The 19229-nt window shown below is 41.4% G+C and overlaps 1 protein-coding gene across 1 annotated transcript; it reads right to left on the bottom strand.

Moving 5' to 3' along the window:
* Positions 1-970: 970 nt before the first annotated feature.
* Positions 971-19066, bottom strand: LOC311243634 (putative methyltransferase YdaC). Its single transcript, XM_084332931.1, has 4 exons — positions 18992-19066; positions 15322-15577; positions 13569-13749; positions 971-5051 (listed from the first exon to the last, which is right to left on the bottom strand). The coding sequence occupies exons 2-4, from the start codon at positions 15571-15573 to the stop codon at positions 4852-4854; spliced, it is 633 nt and encodes a 210-aa protein (XP_084189057.1). The 5' UTR covers positions 15574-15577; positions 18992-19066; the 3' UTR covers positions 971-4851.
* Positions 19067-19229: the final 163 nt, after the last annotated feature.

Below are 19229 nucleotides of genomic sequence, written 5' to 3'. Positions count from 1 at the left end.
TCACTGCACACACATCCACATGCACTTTAAACAAACACTCACCTTATCACTCATTGATCTATTATTAAAGAGATTTGCACTACATTCATACCTACATTTCACTATATGCTTGTATGCCGTGACAAATAAAACTCTTGACTTGACTCTTGACTACCTCATTTGCACCTTACCCCTAAGTTTTGTACCTCATTTCATTTCTGCATTGTACCTCACTGTTATACTCATTTGATTGACTGAACATTCCTTTACTTACTTTTTTTTACTGTATGAAGCACACTCTCATGAGCTCATACAGAAACAAGCATTTCATCATATACAAGTATTCTGTATTTTATTATGACAAATAATAAACAAACTTGAAACTTGAATGCATACCATACCTATACATTTTACTGGACTCTTTTTGCATGCTATATACAAGAAATATATAAATTATATTATAATGATGGAATGGCCTTCACACAGAGTACACACAAAATGTATAGACTAAATTCAGATTAATTTTAAATTAAAGTTAATTCACTATACGCAGCCACCACTGCATGTAGTGTGGCTAGTACAACACAGCCACAACCAACAGACGGACAACCGAAAGAGACTGACACAACCAACACAGAGGCCATTTACACCTGGCACTAACATGTGTTTTCTGTGATCAGATTGCAATTAGATCAGCCAAAACCATTCCTTCAACAGGGAGTTGCTGAGGATGAGGGGCCACTGTCTCAAGTGGTCATGTGACCTTTCCTTCAACAGGGACCCTCAGAAGATTGAGAAACCAAAACATTATTATTATTGTTGCAGGGTTCTCTTTCAAACTCCTCAAAACTACTCAGCGGTGGCGTGCACAGATACAGTAGCACCAAAGGGGGGCTTGAGCCCCAGCCCTTTTGCCCCAAGTGCCCCCCCCCCTTTTTTTTTATATGAAGACGGAAATGTACACATTTACATTTAGTCATTTATCTGAACGCTTTTATCCAAAGCGACTTACAAGTTCTGTACGACAAGTCAGCAACAATGTTCATACAAAGTGTTCAAACTTGAGTGCTGCAGTGTCGAGTTAGTATATATGTTAGTATATTAGGAAGAGTGAATGACAGTAGAGGACAATAAGAAGGTTTGTTTATTAGTTGTATACTACTATCCACGAAGAAAAATAGGCCTTATCAATTTCGAAGGTACCCCGCATGCACCGAAAAGAGCAGATGTGAAGTGAAGACACATCCTTGGGCCAAGGCAGCCCTTTTATCTCTGGTAGCCCCTCCCACTAGGCTTCACAGTTTTTACACAAATAACACATTAACAATTTACTAAACACAAATATATATTACACATATATATATATATATAATATATACATGTAATAATGCCATTCATGTGACCATGAACGCGCGCCAAACCATCCTATTTAACATAGGAAAAAGTTGCGCCTCTGTTTTGCCAAACAACGTCAGCATATGGAAGTGCAGGGGCGAATATGTTGTGGATAATGGTGAGTGAATATAATGCTGGTGTAAACGTATGTATGACTGCATAAATTAATGTTTGGTGTGTGTATGTGTGTGTGTTCGTGTGTGCGCTGCCTGCTCTGTCGGGGCTGCTCCATAGAATAATGTGGTGTGTATGAGTGTGCGCTGCCCGCAGTCAGTGACAGAGCCGCTCCGTCACAATCATCATTATTATTATGATCATTATCATTATTGTTGTAATAGTAATTTTATTATAGGGGGAAAATATAATTCCCACCAAGTCACCAGAATTCTAGAAGTGATGTCATATGGAACACAGGATTTCTGTGCAATTCTAGACGTGATGTCATATGTGTGACAGAGCGCCTCCGTCACAAATTGCGAGCAGCGTGCATACACACGCACACCAAACATTCCCTTCTGTTATTGTACAGATAACGTTATGGTTTTTATTGGTGTTGCTATTTGCTTGGTTTAGGTTAATGAAAACATTTGTATATAGTGTGTAGGAAATTGTTAATTAATTGATGTGTAGCACCTGTGTGAAGCCTGACGTGAGGCTATGACAGGTATTATGATATAGGCCAATCTCTCCAGCTTCAATGTGGCAATCATCAGACCTCCTGAAGGGAGTACACAACAATAATAACTAGATTGAAGACACAATGACCTATCGGCCCCTATTCGGTTGTTAAGTCTGACGTATATTCATGTCTGGGGCCAAACGCTCCGCTTCAGACAGCGGGAGATACTTGGAGCACAATACCCCCAAAAGGTTTTTTTGTTATGACCCAGATCTATTAAAACAAATAGTAAAAAAAATTAAAGTAATCGATGGGTCGATATGTCACGACAACCCCATACAAACACAAACTGAATGTTCTAGTTTATAGATAGGTGAATTGGCCAACATATTAAATAAATATGATGTCACTAGTATAAAAGTGTAACAGTATAGTATATAGTACCCTACCTGGTTACAGTATCACCTTCCCACCAGCATTACTCACGTTCAAAGAACATTTTAATCATACCAGGCAATTTAATCAAATGAAAGCACAATTTTGATGAAAGGCAATAATATATTTTTGTATCAAAGTTATACATCGTTATACAAAATTCAGTCTGAGCCGTTAGTCCTGATGTCATGTGATAATCTGAACTCTTAACTCATTCCCCGCCAACGACGAGTATTCCTCGCCAATCGTTGGACGCCAACGAGTATACTCGTTATTTCTTTTATTCGCTATTTCCATTCATAAATCATCCAGGAAGGCTGTGGTACCATAGGGAATGAGTCTGATATCGCAAAGGTCCAATACCGCCGCCTGGTGGTATGTGGCCGATGTTGCACCCCCTTTGAGACTCTGTGTATCTCTGTGTGTCATTGAAATTCCTCCGGGCGGACATTTCTAGTAATGTGGATCAAGAGCTTCACCGGATCGCATTGAATAGTTTTCGGGACGCCCGATTCATTATGCTGTGGGGGGTTATGTCGTGGCCCAAATGGACAAACGATCTAGCAGATGGCAATCAAATAATTGGAATATTATTTTTGGAATTTCATCGGCCACAGGTAAGAGCAATTTAACGTCAATTTCAGCTTGGTTGTGCCTTGTTTTCATAGCCATCGCCCTGATCAGCGTATGCTGTTGTACTAACGAATGCCGTTATTGACAATCAATTAATCAGAAACGACCCCACCCCCCCCTTTCATGCATGCATGATGGAACATAATATACAGGTAAGAGGAATCTAACGTTAATTCCAGCTCGATTGTCCATTTATTTCATTGCAATCCATCTGATCAACGTATGATCTCGTACTAAAGAAAGCCGTTACTGACAATCAAGGAATCATAAATGATCCCCCCTCCCCCCCTTTCCTTCACGCATGATGGAGTATAATGTATACCGATCATATGTGTGGTAACCTCTATTAATAATAAAGCCGCTTGTGATCCCTTTGGTTTGGTAGTTTACTGCAAACGGGAGCTTGGAAGGTTATACAATAAAACAGGTGCGTCTTACTTCCTAGGTATATATATATAAGGCTGACATTATAACAATATGCATTTGAATTTTTTTATGTAGCGTGTATAGGGACGAAACGCCAATCGATTATGTATAATATAGCTTATTTAGCTTATTTGCCATCTACCCTGGAGTTAGACAAGCAGATGCATACCATTTTCTTCTCTGTGCATGCATTGGGTTTAGGGAACAGCCACACCGTTATCCTAGCTTAGCGTCATTCACTGGAAGTAGGTGTGCCAGTGTAGCAAGGCTAACGGTGCGGCTGTTCCCTAAGCCTAATGCATGCAAAGAGAAGAAAAGGGTATGCATCTGCTTGTCTAACTCCAGGGTAGATGGCAAATAAGCACATTTCCCAAAAAGTTGGCGTCTTCCTTTAACACTTTGACTGCCACACACGAGATATCTCGGGTTTCCGATAGTTATGTTGAAAGCCACTCACGAGATTTCTCGGAATTATTATTATTATTTTTTTTAGCGATCTGAAATCATATTGCATCACGCGAGCCTACCCGAGTGCCGCCGGCGATCATATGTGGAAAAAAGCGCCCCCTATCGTCTCCCAGATGACATAAGGGATTTTGGAATGGACTCAATGAAAATGGATGGGGGAAAAAATCCGGTACTCCACATTTTCCAGTCCACTGATCCAGCCGGGGTTACCACAGTTCATTCTGGAACCTCTCAGCCCCGCGGAATCATGTGTACTACTGTATCACGTTGGATCCATACACTTATCGATTTTTTCGAATGGTGATCAGGAATTGGAATATACCAGTTGGATACCATCTGATGTCAGGTAAGGAATCTATGTTATCAGTGTTAGGATAATCAGACTAATTTTGATGAAGATATAGGCTGTTTTGTGAAATGGGCTCTTTCGGTTTCACTGTAAAAGTCCCAAGAGGAAATGAACACGGCGATTATCCGTGGGCGGCCCGAATGTGCTTGCGTGTACGTATAATATTGATCATCTAGCGTTTATTTGAAAACGATTCATAAATAGGCCGACGAATATCAGCGTTCTGGAATATTCCAGTAAAAGACGATTATCATAGAATGGTCTGGAATGAACTGTTTTTTATCTCAAAACGGGTGCTTTTCTAAATGCTCTGAAACGGAAATGAAGCGATAAAAAACCAATCTGCCTTGACAGCACTGACTGGAAAAGTAGTCTTTGATAAGCGACGGGCAGATTAGACACATAGCCATAATTTAAAACATAGATTAGGCGATATTAACGTTAACATTGAAGTGGACCGTGGCATCAAGGGGGTAAAAAGGAAAACCCGGCGTGGCACTCAAAATGTGATGTGTTTATTGGCATTTACAGTAGTAGCCCACCCATCTCATTTTAAGGCAGTGGCGTAGATCGCCTGAAAGGTGACGTTTCTATCCCGTGTGTTCTCCATTCGGACGTCTGTGAAGCCGGAGTCTCTCAGAGCAGCCATGTAGGCCTCTGGGTGCCAGTCCTCCCCTGGCATTGCCCCCTTAGAGGTCATAAGCCTGGCCACCCTGTTCAGCCTCAACGTAGTGACCATCAGTCCTCCTGGTGGGAGGAGGAGGGAGAGACGAGGGATGAGAGGTGCAATGAAAGAAAAAAAGAACATATTTACACATATATATATATATATATATATATATATATATAATATAATATATATAATAATGAACTATTTGTATAGCACCTTTCATACAAGAATTTCAGCTCAGATTGCTTCACAGCAGCAAAAAAAAGACAAGAAAATTAGCAAGATAGACAATAGACAAAGTCCGGGTAAGACATAGAACACTAAATCAGAGTTCTTCATATTAAGACCGAACATCCCAATAGGCCTCTTTGTTTATTGCTTGATCGTCACACATAGAATTTTTTTTAATAGACAGTAATAAAAGAGCAGCAAAATAGTGCAACAATGCAGTGCAATAAAACAGTAAAATAGACAGGGTAAAATAGTGCAATAGTGCAGTTCTGAATGACTGTTTAAACAGTTTAAGCCCTAGCCATATTTTCAGAAGTTTCCTAAAGATACATACCTAAGTAAATAGAAGATTGCTCCACTTCTACAAGGTCCATTTGCAAGTTCTTGGTATCTAGGGACATCTATGGATCTCAGGGAATGTATTCCCAGTGTCAGAAATATTGTGTTACTAGGCTTGAGTAATTTAGTTTTTCATCTCTGACAGTGAATAACACCATGCTAACATTGACCAGACGTGAAATTTACACTGAGCTCAAATAATCTAAGCAAATGAATAAAGGGCAGATGACTTACAGGGTTTTTTGTAGATACAGTACTGAATTTTGCCATCCGTACACATGCCATTTGAAATATGAATATAGAATATCAGGCCTATAAATGACCTTCTTATGGCCAGGTCACACATCTATGGATCGGGCCAAATCTCCCCTTTCCAATGGCAGAGTTCAATCTGGATTTAGTACCACTAGGCACGCCTGACGCGTCTATGCTTTTACCAACGCGCTCGTGTTTCCGGGTTCCCGTTTTGCTCTCTGATTGGCCACTGACCTACGCTAGTACGCCCCCCTCGCAAATCCCCTGAAGACAGATTTAACTGGGTATAGGAAGGAAGTACCATACGAGCCGCAAAATTGAACATGCAGTGAGTCTGCGACAACAACCCAATAATAAACACTCGAAACAGCTATTACCAGACAATTACAACAGCAGTGGTGCCTGCTTCAAATGTCACGTATTATAGGCTATAAGCCTGTGTAGATCTATTCGGAATAATAAACATATACGCCCCTCTAGCAAAACATGACACAATGTGATCCTATCTCCGATAGAGCGGCTGGTCGCAGAGACGCGAGTTGAACGAACACATCGGGAGAAGAATGAATGAATGAAAACTTTATTTAACAGATTGCAGAATGGGTACAATACAGTACGGCTCAATACACACAATTGTTAAGGGGATGCAGACCAGAGAAAGACGTTTGTCTGGTTTACATCAGGGTCCCCCATTTTCAATTCAGTGAATTGTGACCAGGGCCCCGTTCCCCGTACCTGGCTAACTGAGTTAGCCGGATAATTTCCAGCATAGCTTGACTTAAGCCAGACCTTTCTGTTCCCCGAAGTCGGATTTTCTAAATCACCATGGTAACAGATCAGAAAGTTTGAACCTGGTCGGGAGCAGGGTTAAGTTCAGTTAGCTGGATGAACCATGGCCACGCCCCCGCAAAGAAATGCCAGCTCGCTTCCTGAAATATTTCTCACAGTCTAGATCCCATTATACCATTCTGAATTATGTTTTTGTGCTTCGTTTTCCTAGAGGGGGCTTTTGAAATGTATAATAATAGAACTAAATGCTGATAATAAAATCATATTCAGCCTATAGATTTACTTTGTCCTAAATAAAATAATGCACGTCATATACGGCGCTCTGAGTCGCGATACACGCTGCATGTGGTTATTTTAATAACGGCGCATTGCAAATGTGAATCCCGCGGGGATCGGCCGTTTGGCTCTTTATTTCTTTATTTCTTTATTTCAGATCCCCATTAGTCACTGCCTCAGCAGCGACTATTCTTCCTGGGGTCTGGATCCAAACATATAAAATTAAACAAGAATAATCAATAAACAACATAAAAACAAAACAAATATCAATAAAACACCAATAAAATATACAAACAATTATAGAACATTAAACCAATTAAAATCAGACATACAACCAAATATGTATGCCAAATTTTCTAATATAGAACAAAAACAAATATCAATAAAACAACAAATATCAATAAAACAACAAAGACAACAAAGACAACAATAACAAATATCAATAAAACAACAAATATCAATAAAACAACAAAGACATCTCAGAGCAAACTAAAATGTGCTCAAAAACAGCACAACATTCCATACACTCATACTCTAATACTCATAACCACTAGACAAACACATTCCAAAACAACACATAACCCAACACAAGAACCCATTCATTAGACACAGATTAGACCTAACCAAAATCAACCTCTTTCTGCATTACAGCCACTCGTAGTCTCCTCTTGAATCCCACCTTACTGGTAATTGAAACCAAATATTGTGGAAGTCTATTCCAGTAGGACATTGCCCTGTACATTACAGTTTTCTTTAAGGCTTCAGTTCTGGGTCTCGGCAGGGCGAACCTACCCTTCAAGGCTTGTCTAGTGCCATAGCCATGACCATCACTAATAAGCACCAGCTGCAAAAAGAGGCACACAGGTTTATGCAAAGTATAAATATTTCTCATAAACAAAATAAGACTACACACTAGTCTCTCATTGACTCTCATCCATGACAGTTCCTTGTGCATTTTCTCAACACTGTTTCTAATTGAGCTATGCAATGCAAGTCTTGCAGCTCTGATTAGTTTCATATATTCTCCGCTGTAGATTTGCTTAACGGAGCGCCCGGATTGTGTTTCATTCAAGCATAAAATTGAAGTGTCTATGCGTGGATTGTGGTTTTTGTGGATTATGAATTACGAGGAATCTGAGGATTGTTGAATTGTATCATCACTCACACGTTATTGTGATATTGTAACTGGGATTAAAATGTCTGATGAGATGCGCTGTTTGACGGATTTGAGCAATTGAATGAGCCGTTGACGTCACATTAATGCATTTGAGAATAAAGAGATAAAACTTCATTCAAAAGAAAAATATTCTAAACACGGGTCTCTTGTCCATTGATGGATACACAATGAATATATCCCATCTGGCACAGTGGTGCAACGGCTAGTGCTCACTCCTGTCAACCGGACGACCCGAGTTCGAAACCCCGCGTTTCCAATATAGTTTTTTGGAATATAATATTAATGAATATACGCAAAAGTAGCCTAGTTTTAAGTTAAAATATTATAAATCTACATGCATTGAGGATGTCATTCTTTATATAGCTCTCAACGTGCACCAAATTGAAATATTTACATTGCAAAAAGAAAAAGAAAACTAGAAGAAGGGGGATTCGAACGCGGGTCGTCCGCGTGAAAGGCAAAATGACCTACCATCACACCACGGTGCCAGACAAATGAAACATCAACCATACATCCATCAATGGATAAGAGAGCCGTATCCTTATTCTGAAACTGTTGAACTAATTATTTTCGCTAGCAAGATCTCATTTGATTATCCATTCCATAAACCTACTGCCAGCAGGCAAGTTTAAAGAAATATAATCTGATTGATTGGGGTAATGAGGGACTTAAAATTAGCCTATAGATTATGCATTTAACTTGTCGGCGAGGCTATTGAGCCGTACTGCAATCTGTTAATAAAGTTTTAAATCAATTAATCAATCAATGCCGTTAGAAAATCAGGATTTCTGCTATCGATACTTGCTGTCTTTTCAGCTGAGGCGGGCGCGCGCAATTATCCTGGGTCTCAAGTCTGGTTCAAATGAACGAGACTGAATCCACCTTCGAGGAACAGGAAAATCCCGGATTCAAACATCGGGTTAATTGAATCTGGATAATGAGACTCTTGATCGACTTAGTTGAACCAGGTACAGGGAATAGGGCCCAGGAGAATAGACCAGACGCGCATCATCCTATAATAACCTCATGTCCCCAAAGGCGATTAAATGAAAATCTACTTCATTCATAAAACACGGCAGGCCTGTGTGTGACTATAGTACTTGTTGTCAGCGATGGGATTGTCTTCTTTATAGATAAATGAGCCATTGTTGTTGTAGAGCCGCCTGTGTTGTTGTGATGATGCATCTCTAGAGCAAGACTCGCTATAAATGTTTCAAAGTGTAACTCAACTGAAGAAGACCGTATAGCCTGCTGTACTGAATTGTCCGGTAAGTCTAACTAACAACAAGGCTATATTGCTCCATTCAATGTTTATTATAATAACTAGGGATGCCCCGATCACGTTTTTTGCCACCGATACCGATCGTCGTGAGCCATATCGGCCGATACCGATACCGGTCGTTTTTGATTAAAAGAAATTAAATTTTATTTTATTTTTTATAAAATATATATATTATATAATTAGACTTGTACTTGTATTATCTGCGAGACATCGCCACCACGCAACAAGCTCCACTGTCTGTGTGTACTCTAGTAGCCTCCAGCTACGGCCAGCTTCTCCGGAGCTGCAGCTGGACCTATACTCGAGTAGCCTTGAGCTACGGCCAGGATTCTCCGGCGCTGCACCTGGACCTATTGGTATAACGTTACTTAACTGTGCTCAGCAAGCCCTCAGCTCGAATACGCATCGAATCAGTGTTATAAGACATTGATATCAGGAGCTATCTGTAGCTACTGCTAGCCGGATATATAACGTTAATACAACGCCTCAGTGAATTATTTAGTTCAATGGGACATTTCGTTTTGAACAGTGAACTAACTTGCGCTAACAGGTATCATACACATCTCTACTATACTTGCTGGAGCGTTTGTTGATGTCAGGAGCTATCGGTAGCTGGCCGGCTAGATACCGTTCGGTTAGACAATGCCTCATCATGTATTAAACTAAAAGTGAATAGTTGACTGGGTCATTTTGTAATGGTAGCTAAGCTAACGTTAGCTCAGGGAGACGCCGTCCTCCCGTGTCCCGTCTCACTAGAGTAGACCCGTGTTTACATGCGTGCGGGAGGGGCTGGAGGGATGAGCAGACGCCGCAGCCCCCAGTGTCTGAGACAGAACTCAGCGACAGCGAGTGAGATCGGGTTTGACGATCGGCGAATCACCGATCGCATATTTATACTGATTATCGGCCGATAACGATCGGTGGCCGATCGATCGGGGCATCCCTAATAATAACCTATTTGAGCTCATTATCACCGACCAGGGAACCCACACTGTGGCCGGATAATAATAAACAATAGCGCACAGACACACGCTCATAGCGAGGGGGGCGGCGTCTATGCTTTTACCAACGCATTCGTGTTTCCGGGTTCCCGTTTTGCGCTCTGATTGGCCACTGACCTACGCTAGTACGCCCCCCTCGCTATGAGCGTGTGTCTGTGCGCTATTGTTTAATAATCATAAGTACTTATGGGTCACAGGAATCTTCAATAACATTGAATGGTGATCTATTTTTGTGAAAAGATTCATTCTCCGATGTGATCTTTGTTGACAGATGACTCCTTCAGACAATCTCTATGCTACCTAACGTGAGCATTATTAGCAATCATAAACATAGCTCGACCTTGTTTCGCTGGGAAAGAAGAAAGTGAAGAAAGTTCATCACTGTATAATTTCTTTATATAAAATTTTATACAATTTAGTTGAATCCAAAGGTCTGTGTGGAAACTTTGTATAATGAAATAAAACATTCAGGGGATGTCTGGTCACTCATTCTCCTACATGTCAGTAGAGCTGCCGCGGTATTGATGTTTTCCTTACCGCACAAATTTGCAAAATATTTCCTACCGCCGCGAAAAAAAAAAAATTTGAATGCATTTTTTTTTTAGGAAGTAGTAGTCTACTCTTTATAGCATATAGCCTGCCTCTAGTCTAAATGTCTATCTTTAGAGGATGACTTTTCAGCATGAATATTGTTTGGGATTCGGCAAGCACGCATTAGTTGAAACACGGATTCGAAGTTTCCCCTCTGGTCGTGCGCCGTTCACTCGGTGTCGCGGGCAGGGGTGGTTACCCCCCCGACCCTTTCTTATTATTATTACTATAAAGTTACTACTTTATAATAAAGGCATTAGTTTTGTGGCATTAACATTATATAGTTATACGTTCAATAACATCAGCGTATTTACCGGACCATAGCGCAAGGCAAGCAATACTCAATTCATATCTCAGTTCCTTTCTTTGCTCAGAGCGTGCTGAGTTGTCCCATTCTGCGGTCTGTTAATAAAGTTTTCAATCAGACAAGTGTATAGAACGAAGGGCTTTTATTATAACATTCGTTGCAGACAGTAAAATCATTATGTCTCGTTTAGTACTCCTGAGGAGCGATGGTAGTCCACTCCGGCGGGGAGCTAAAGCTAACGTTATTAGCCGTATTGTGATGAGCTTTGATCAATGGCTGACATTCAGGACGTAAAAAACTGCAGGACGCGTCTCTCTTCTGACCAATCAGTGGTCTGCAATGTTTCACGTGACTTTTCTGGTACCCAATAGGGTCGCTTGGAACCTCGATAGAGGAGTAGGGTATATCTGCAGAGCCGCAAGCCCAACGAGAGGAGGGTACTTTATTATTATTATTATTATAAAAAACAGCGGTGATGCGGTATTCAGCCTACTCTGCGGTGGCCGTGATGTAACAGCGATACCGCAGTAATGTGGTAATCGCGGCAGCTCTACATGTCAGTGATCAGGAACGTCAACACACCAGCCACCGCAGCTGGATGTCGAAGCTATGGAAGTCGGTTGGGGTCAAAAAGGGTCATATGATTTATTGTGTTAACACATTCGGGGCCAACCACATATATATATGTGTTTCGGATCCAACGCTTGACGGCCAACCACGTATATATACGTGGTAAGGTTGTTTTGGCTTTTATTCCATTGTAATATCCTACTCAATGTCACAGAGCAGCACTGCAGATTTACCCTACTCTTGGAATTCGGAAAAGTGCATTACCGGCCAGATCCTCGTAGGGGCGCTGTCTCGATAATGTAGCGTTCCCTGTTACAGACCGGTGTTTTTACATTTTTTAGTATGAATGAACTTTTCTGTTAGCCTAAAGCTATGCATGTAGCCGATGGCCTGGAATAGTTTTTGGGACGCTGAATTCAGTATGCAGTATATCGTCAGCCAATGGACATATGGATCTACCAGATGGCGATCGATAACTGGGAAATCCTTTGAGATCCAACCGGCCACAGGTAAGAGCGATTTGACGTCAATTACAGCCCGATCGGGCCTTGCTCTCATAGCCATCCACCCGGTCAGCGAATAAGGCTACTGAGGCTGATGCCGTTATTGGTAAGCAATAATCAGAAACGACGTCCCCCGCCCCCCCCCCCCGCCCCCCCCCCCCTTTCATGCATTCATGGTGGACCATGATACCGACAATATGCATTTTGAGTTTTAGCTCTAGCTTGTCTATAGCCGAAACGCCATTAGATTTAACGTTATTAGCTTAGCACCCTATATCTCGCGTTCCAGGAAATACCCCAGAACATTCTGCTATAACGTTCATATTCACGACGCTATAAAATGGGAACGTATTGATGAAAAAAAAAATTATTTAAGGCATATTGAAGGGACAGTTTATAGTGTCAATTGACAATGAGAATGGACAGATAGCAATAATATAAAGTATAGATTTAGCTCTACAAACAGCACAATGAAAGTTTGTTTTGATATGCTGGCCGTATAGAGTGGGACCCATATAATACCAATGGCCCCGAATGTGTTAATATTAACAGCCCTAATAATAACAACAAGATGAAAGATGGCAATGTCTAACAGCCCCCATACAAACACATAAACTAAATGCTCTAGTATAGCTTAGGGCTAGGCGAATTGGCTAGCAAAGTTATCACTATGCGTGTATTGGTTGTGTGTATGTCAACTTGCCAACAAACGTTTTTGGGAACAAACGTTTATGGGCTTCTAGCTAACATAACGTTTATAGGCTTCTAGCTAACATAACGTTAGCTAGTTAAGGTTGCAAATTGTAAGCATGTTCCTTACTCAATCATTGATAACGTTAACGATCAATTCATAGAGTAATTGTAACAAAAAATACCAACTTTACCAAACAATAACTAATGTATTTGTTTCCTCAATCAAAATGTTTATTTCCACAGCAGCGACATATTACAAAAAAAAAAAAAACATTTAACAAACTTAATTTTCTAAACACAGTTTGATATTAACTTAATAAATAAACAAAAACGAAAAAAACTACTTATGTAGAAGAACATTTCTAATATTCGGGAGCAGTCAGGGGCTCGGTGTCTCACTCAAGGACACTTCAACACAGATTGGAGCCGGAATCGAACCGGGAACCTTCAGATTACTAGGCGACTGCTCGATCTCCTGAGCCACCGTCACCCCAAGTGCCCCATGAAACATGCACTTTCGTGTGGATCAACACTGGTGTAGGCCTGCTGTACCTGCCGGCCCTAGTCGACAGTATCCTACCTGGCTTCATGACTCTGTGTATCTCTGAGCTGCCCTTCCTGAGGTCCGGCCAGAAGTAGTAGCAGTTACAGTGGAAGACTCTGTCCACGGTGCTGTCCGCCAGAGGCATGGCTGCTACATCACAGTGGTGCAGCGTGACCTTCCCACCGGCCACCAGCTTCTTCATACGTTCACCTGCCACCTGCGAGAGAGAGAGAGAGAGGGACAATAATCATAAGTACTTATGGGTCACAGGAATCTTCAATAACATTGAATGGTGATCTATCAACTTGCGTTTCAAGTTGTTTTATTCGTCAAATATAAAAAGGTATACAGTAAATTTCGCAGAGTAAATTTTACTCAAACTGAGTCCATTTGAGCCCAAGTGAGTAACATTTTAATCAGTTTGAGTAAAATGTACTCAGCAACATTTACTGTATTACAGTGAAATGCTTGGTTCTGTATGAGCCTCCTGAGATTGTGCTTCATACAGTAAAAAATAAAGACCAAACACTATACAAAATATACAATAAACAAACCTAAGCACAAAATGCAAAAATGAGGTAGAGATGTAGTGAAAATCTTTTTGTAATAAATAGATCAAATAGATACAATATTGTGTAGTGTTAAATAGTGTTTAAAGTATCTAAAGTGAATGTTAAAGGTGAATGTTTAATGAGTGTGTGCATGTGGATGTGTGTGCAATGAAAGTAGAATGGGTGAGTTAGTGTTGCATAGAGTCAATGAGCATCCTGATAAAAGCTCCTTTCGAGTCTCTCTGTACTGGCCATGAGACTCCGGTAGCGCTTGCCTGACTGCAGCAGTGCAAAGAGGCAGTTGTTTGGGTGTTTGGGCGTTATGAGGTTATGATTTCAAAAGCGATTCTCCTCCGTCTCCGTCTAGTAGCAGACAGCGATGGCAATACTTTGAGTAGTGCACAAATCCAAATGAACACAGTGCACATACCAGTACATTTCATAATTTCTTTTATTGGGCTATGCAGGCTCAATGGCTACCATAAACTGGCACCCAGCACACATCACACTACACAATGGCTGAACGGCTCAGGAGACAGGGATTGATATCAGCCAATTAAGGGGAAGGGATGATTAGGTGGCCTTGATGTCAGAGACCTGATTGGGAATTTGGCCAGGAACGTCAGGGAACCTCCTACTCTTTCAGTCAGGACCTCGGTTTAGCGTCTCATCCGAGGGACTGCACTCGCAGCTGTACGGTGTCCCTATCACCGTAACAGGGGCATCGTTACTGACTTAGTCCAGAGGATAGAGTGCCCCCTGCTGGACAATACATACATAATGGTGAGTTCTTAACCTTTAGACATTTTCTATTCTTAAAGGCCAAATCAGCTATCCAAATGAGTAGCCCCACCGACGAAAACGAGAATGGAGAGATGTTTCAAGTCTCTTGTTTATTAACTGAACTCTTGATACAAGGATTAACACTAACAGGTAAATATGAGTTTTTGTATTTGATTCAGTTTGTCACTGTAAAGGGTTTGTTTACATTGTTAGCCTAACGTTTGTAACACTGGAGTAAAACAGACCCATTTCTGATTCACAATGGGTTAAGAAAGTTCTGAATATGTATCGGAATACCCCACATTGATATGGTAAAAATGGATTGGCCTTTAATTGTGTGGCGTGAATGTAACCTAATAAGCTGACATGCACAAAGTACATTTCCAGTAGAGATTTATAGTGTTCAGTTCTATTAATTTCTCTCTCTCTCTCTCTCTCTCTCTCTCTCTCCTTACCTGGTGCATGTACTGTGAGTAGTCCACCCCTATGAGGTGACCTTGGGGCTCTGTGAGCAGCCTGACGGCGGACTCCAGGCCCAAGCCAGGCCCATGACCCAGCTCTAGCACCGTGTCCCCAGGCTGGATCCCGGAGAGTCGCACTGCATTCTCCTCCAGGAGGCGGTTGCCTGATGCTAGTACCTTACTGATCAACCACCCAGCCACGGACTGTGTGGGGTGCCCCAATTGTTGAATGAGTTTAGGCCACATCTCTGTAGATGGTGAAAAAAAGAGATAAAGGAATATTATCATCCATAGTCGACTAAAGACACTTCTTTAACCAATACCTGAAGTGAAAAAAAAAAATAACCTTGTACAGTCTTTTACTAGTATGCACAGTCTTTTACTAGTATCCTACTAAGGAATTTACCTTGCCTATTATTTACTACCTACCTACTGCAATCTTACTTACCCTTAGCTGCCACCCGGGCCGCTAAACACATCGGGAATCAACAAGGACCCCCCCAGACTTCAACACAGACGAATACTTTTCAACCGGAGACATCAACGAAATAATAAATTCTAATGGACTGCACATACCGGTATTTCATCTGAACATTAACAGCCTAAGACCCAAACTGGCTGAAATCAGACAAATGTTTATTAACGGTAAGGCAAACATCCTATGTTTTTCTGAAACAAAACTTGACGAGTCAGTAAAAGACCCTGAGATAGAAATTGATTCTCGTCAGAAATGATAGGAAGAAGTATGGAGGTGGTGTCTGCATGTACTATATACACAAAGATACCAAATTCACTAACCATACTGACCTGAATCATGATACAATTGAAACGGTATGGGTTGAAATTATGTTCGAAAGGGCTAAGACTGTACTAGTCGGCACCATCTACAGACCGCCAGAGCAGAGTGGCTTTTAACACTTGAGAGCCAGCCGTGTTTTCCTTTTTACCCCCTTGAATGCCCAAGGCCACTTCAATGTTAACGTTAATATCGCCTAATCTATGTTTTAAATTATGGCTATGTGTCTAATCTGCCCGTCGCATTATCAATGACCTATTTCCAGTCAACATTGTCGAAGCAGATTGTTTTTTTATCGGTTCATTTCCGTTTCATAGCATTTAGAAAACCCCTAGTTTTCATGGAGAAAAAAGAGGTTTCCATGATAATCGCCTTTTACTGGAATATTCTAGAACGTTGTCATTGTTCGGCCTATTTATGAATCGTTTTCAAATAAACGCTAGATTATCGATAGTATATGTTTGCTTCTCCTATTTCCTGACGGCGCGCACAGTCAAACAGCGATATCACATAAAAGCGTATATATCCGTGAAAACGGGTCTGATTATCCTTAGACTTGTAACATAGATTCCTTACCTGAGATCAGATGGTATCCAAATGTATTATTCCAATTCCTGATCGCCATTCGAAAAAAATCACTCCTTTTAGTGATCCACTGTGTATACAGTAAAACACATATTCCCTGCGGCTCCGAGAGTCCAGCATGAAGCTGGTACAGTAGATGCCGGCTGCCGACAGTATATCATCAAAATGTTACTATTTTAAGCAAAGCTGTTCAGTTAGCTAACAATATTAACAGTAATCCATAATGAGTTTTTACTTTCATGCAAGCAATCATTTTGTAAGAGTGTCTGTCAGTGGATCTTGCATGCTGGTTTGATTTTATTTTATTGATGGATTAAAAACACACAACAAGGATCCAAAGGATAACATGAGAAAGAGTAAAACCCTTATTTCCGTCATGGTCCCAGGGCTGTTAGGCCACAACAAAAACACGAGAATAACACAACACTCATACATTTAAAACATTATAAGACTAACCTATCGCTAAAATTGTATACCCCACAATAACTAAAAACTGATTGGAAACCCATTCAAACTATAGGGGGCTATTCTTCTATTCTGTCCATGAGCCACTTCCTGACGCTTCTCTTGAAGCTGTGGAGGCTCAAGCTCTGCTTGATGGGGATAGGCAGCTTGTTCCAATCCTGGGCTCCAGAGAAAGTAAGGGAGCATTGGCCCAGTTTGGATCGGAAAGAAGCAGGCTTCAGGTTTGCTATGCTTGCTCTAGTTCTGTGGTTGTGGGATTCGTTGACCGGGGTGAAGTAGTTCTGGAGGTATCTAGGGGACCTTTGGTTTATAATATTGTGCACTATGTTCAGTCTGAGCTGGGTAACTCTGGCCTCCACAGGAAGCCAGTTTAGCTCCTGGAAGTGACTCCTCCCTATGTGTACCACCCTTACTAGCTTATTTTGGGAAACCTGAAGCTTCTTTTTTATGTTCACTGTCAGGCCCTCGAACCACGATACGCTACCATAGTCAAAGTGGCAGAGTACTAGGCTATTTGCTAATAGCCTGAGGCTATCTCTGCCAAGGAGGTTGGCTTTCCTAGCTAGGTACCTGGTGCGGGCGTTGACTTTGCCCAGTACTTGGGAGGCCATAGCCTCCCCATCTAGGCTCCCGTCTATCATACAGCCAAATACTTCGCTTTTTTTTGCTGTTTTAGGGTTACAGCTCCTAGCTGGATATTAAACTCCCGTGCTTTCCTGAGCTTGGGCTTGGAGGCTAATAGTACTGCCTCTGTTTTACCTAGGTGAAGAGAAAGCCTGTTGTCCGAAAGCCACCTGCTGACCCCTGCAAGTTCTTCACCTAGCATCTGTTCTAGTGTGTTCTGATCCTTGTGTGAGACTAGCAGGGCTGAGTCGTCTGCAAATAAAAACAAGTTACATGAGCATGCTGCTGACATGTCATTTATGTACAGTAAAAAAAGGAGAGGTCCTAGCACGCTTCCTCGTGGGACCCCACATACAATGGGCTTGGCCTCTGACATAGTGCCACTGACCTCAACCCGCTGTACCCTATCAGCAAGGTAGGAAGAGAACCATCTGACCACTGTCTCAGCCATACCCAAGGCCTTAAGCTTGGAGAGCAGTATGTCATGGTTCACTGTGTCGAAAGCCTTCTGTAGGTCTAGAAGAACTAGCCCACACAGCTTACCTGAGTCAGTGCTAGTTGGAAATAAACCCACTCTACATATTGATTGATTGATTGATTGATTGATTGATTGAAAATTGTATTAACAGATTGCAGAATGGGTACAATAGAGTACAGCTCAATACACACAAATGTTAAGGGGATGCAGACCAGAGAAAGACTTTCGTCTTCCTGTTTACATCAGGGTGACTGGTCCCCCATTTTCAATTCATCATAACATATTATTCATACATGCCGTATATAGACAGTACTGCTATCTATACATTTATGACATACCAGATTTACAAATAGTGTTTGTGATACAAGGAGTCTAAAAAAGAGAATATACATTTGACGAAGAAACTGTACATACTCCCTAGGCACATAGCCATACATCAATTGGCTGTCAACAAGGCAACACAGCACTCAATGAATGCACATGGATTTGATATTATAGCCTAACAATAACAGAGCATGATCAAATGCCATCCTGTTCCAGCCTACAACTCTTCTCACATCCAGTTGGGTGATTAACGTAGACTGACATTTAAGTGGGCTCGTATTAACTAGCCTAGTGACGTCACCACACTCTTTCACATGAAAACGACACTTATCCTGACCCAAAAACCACGTATGCTTCCCTCCAGTTCAATGGGGCTACAGAAATACTCAACTTCTGTCTCGAACACATGCAGGTTCCTCTTGAGTCTTGAGTTCCTGTAATTGCGACTGTCTTCCTTTTATTTGTCCTGAAACGAGAGGGCGGAGCTCCCTGACGCAACACGCAACTACTGTACTAGAAACTAGACCTACACGCAGTAGATCTACAGTAGGCTACATGTCAAAGTATCTCTCTTTCATTTGCACAGACAGACAAGACACAAACACGTGTCTATTTGTGAATAAAAACAAC

Source organism: Notolepis coatsorum (genome assembly GCF_963971535.1).
Source record: "Notolepis coatsorum genome assembly, chromosome: 17".
Lineage (NCBI taxonomy): Eukaryota > Metazoa > Chordata > Actinopteri > Aulopiformes > Paralepididae > Notolepis > Notolepis coatsorum.
Note: the sequence above shows the minus strand (reverse complement) of the source record. Positions and strands in the feature narration are given on the sequence as shown.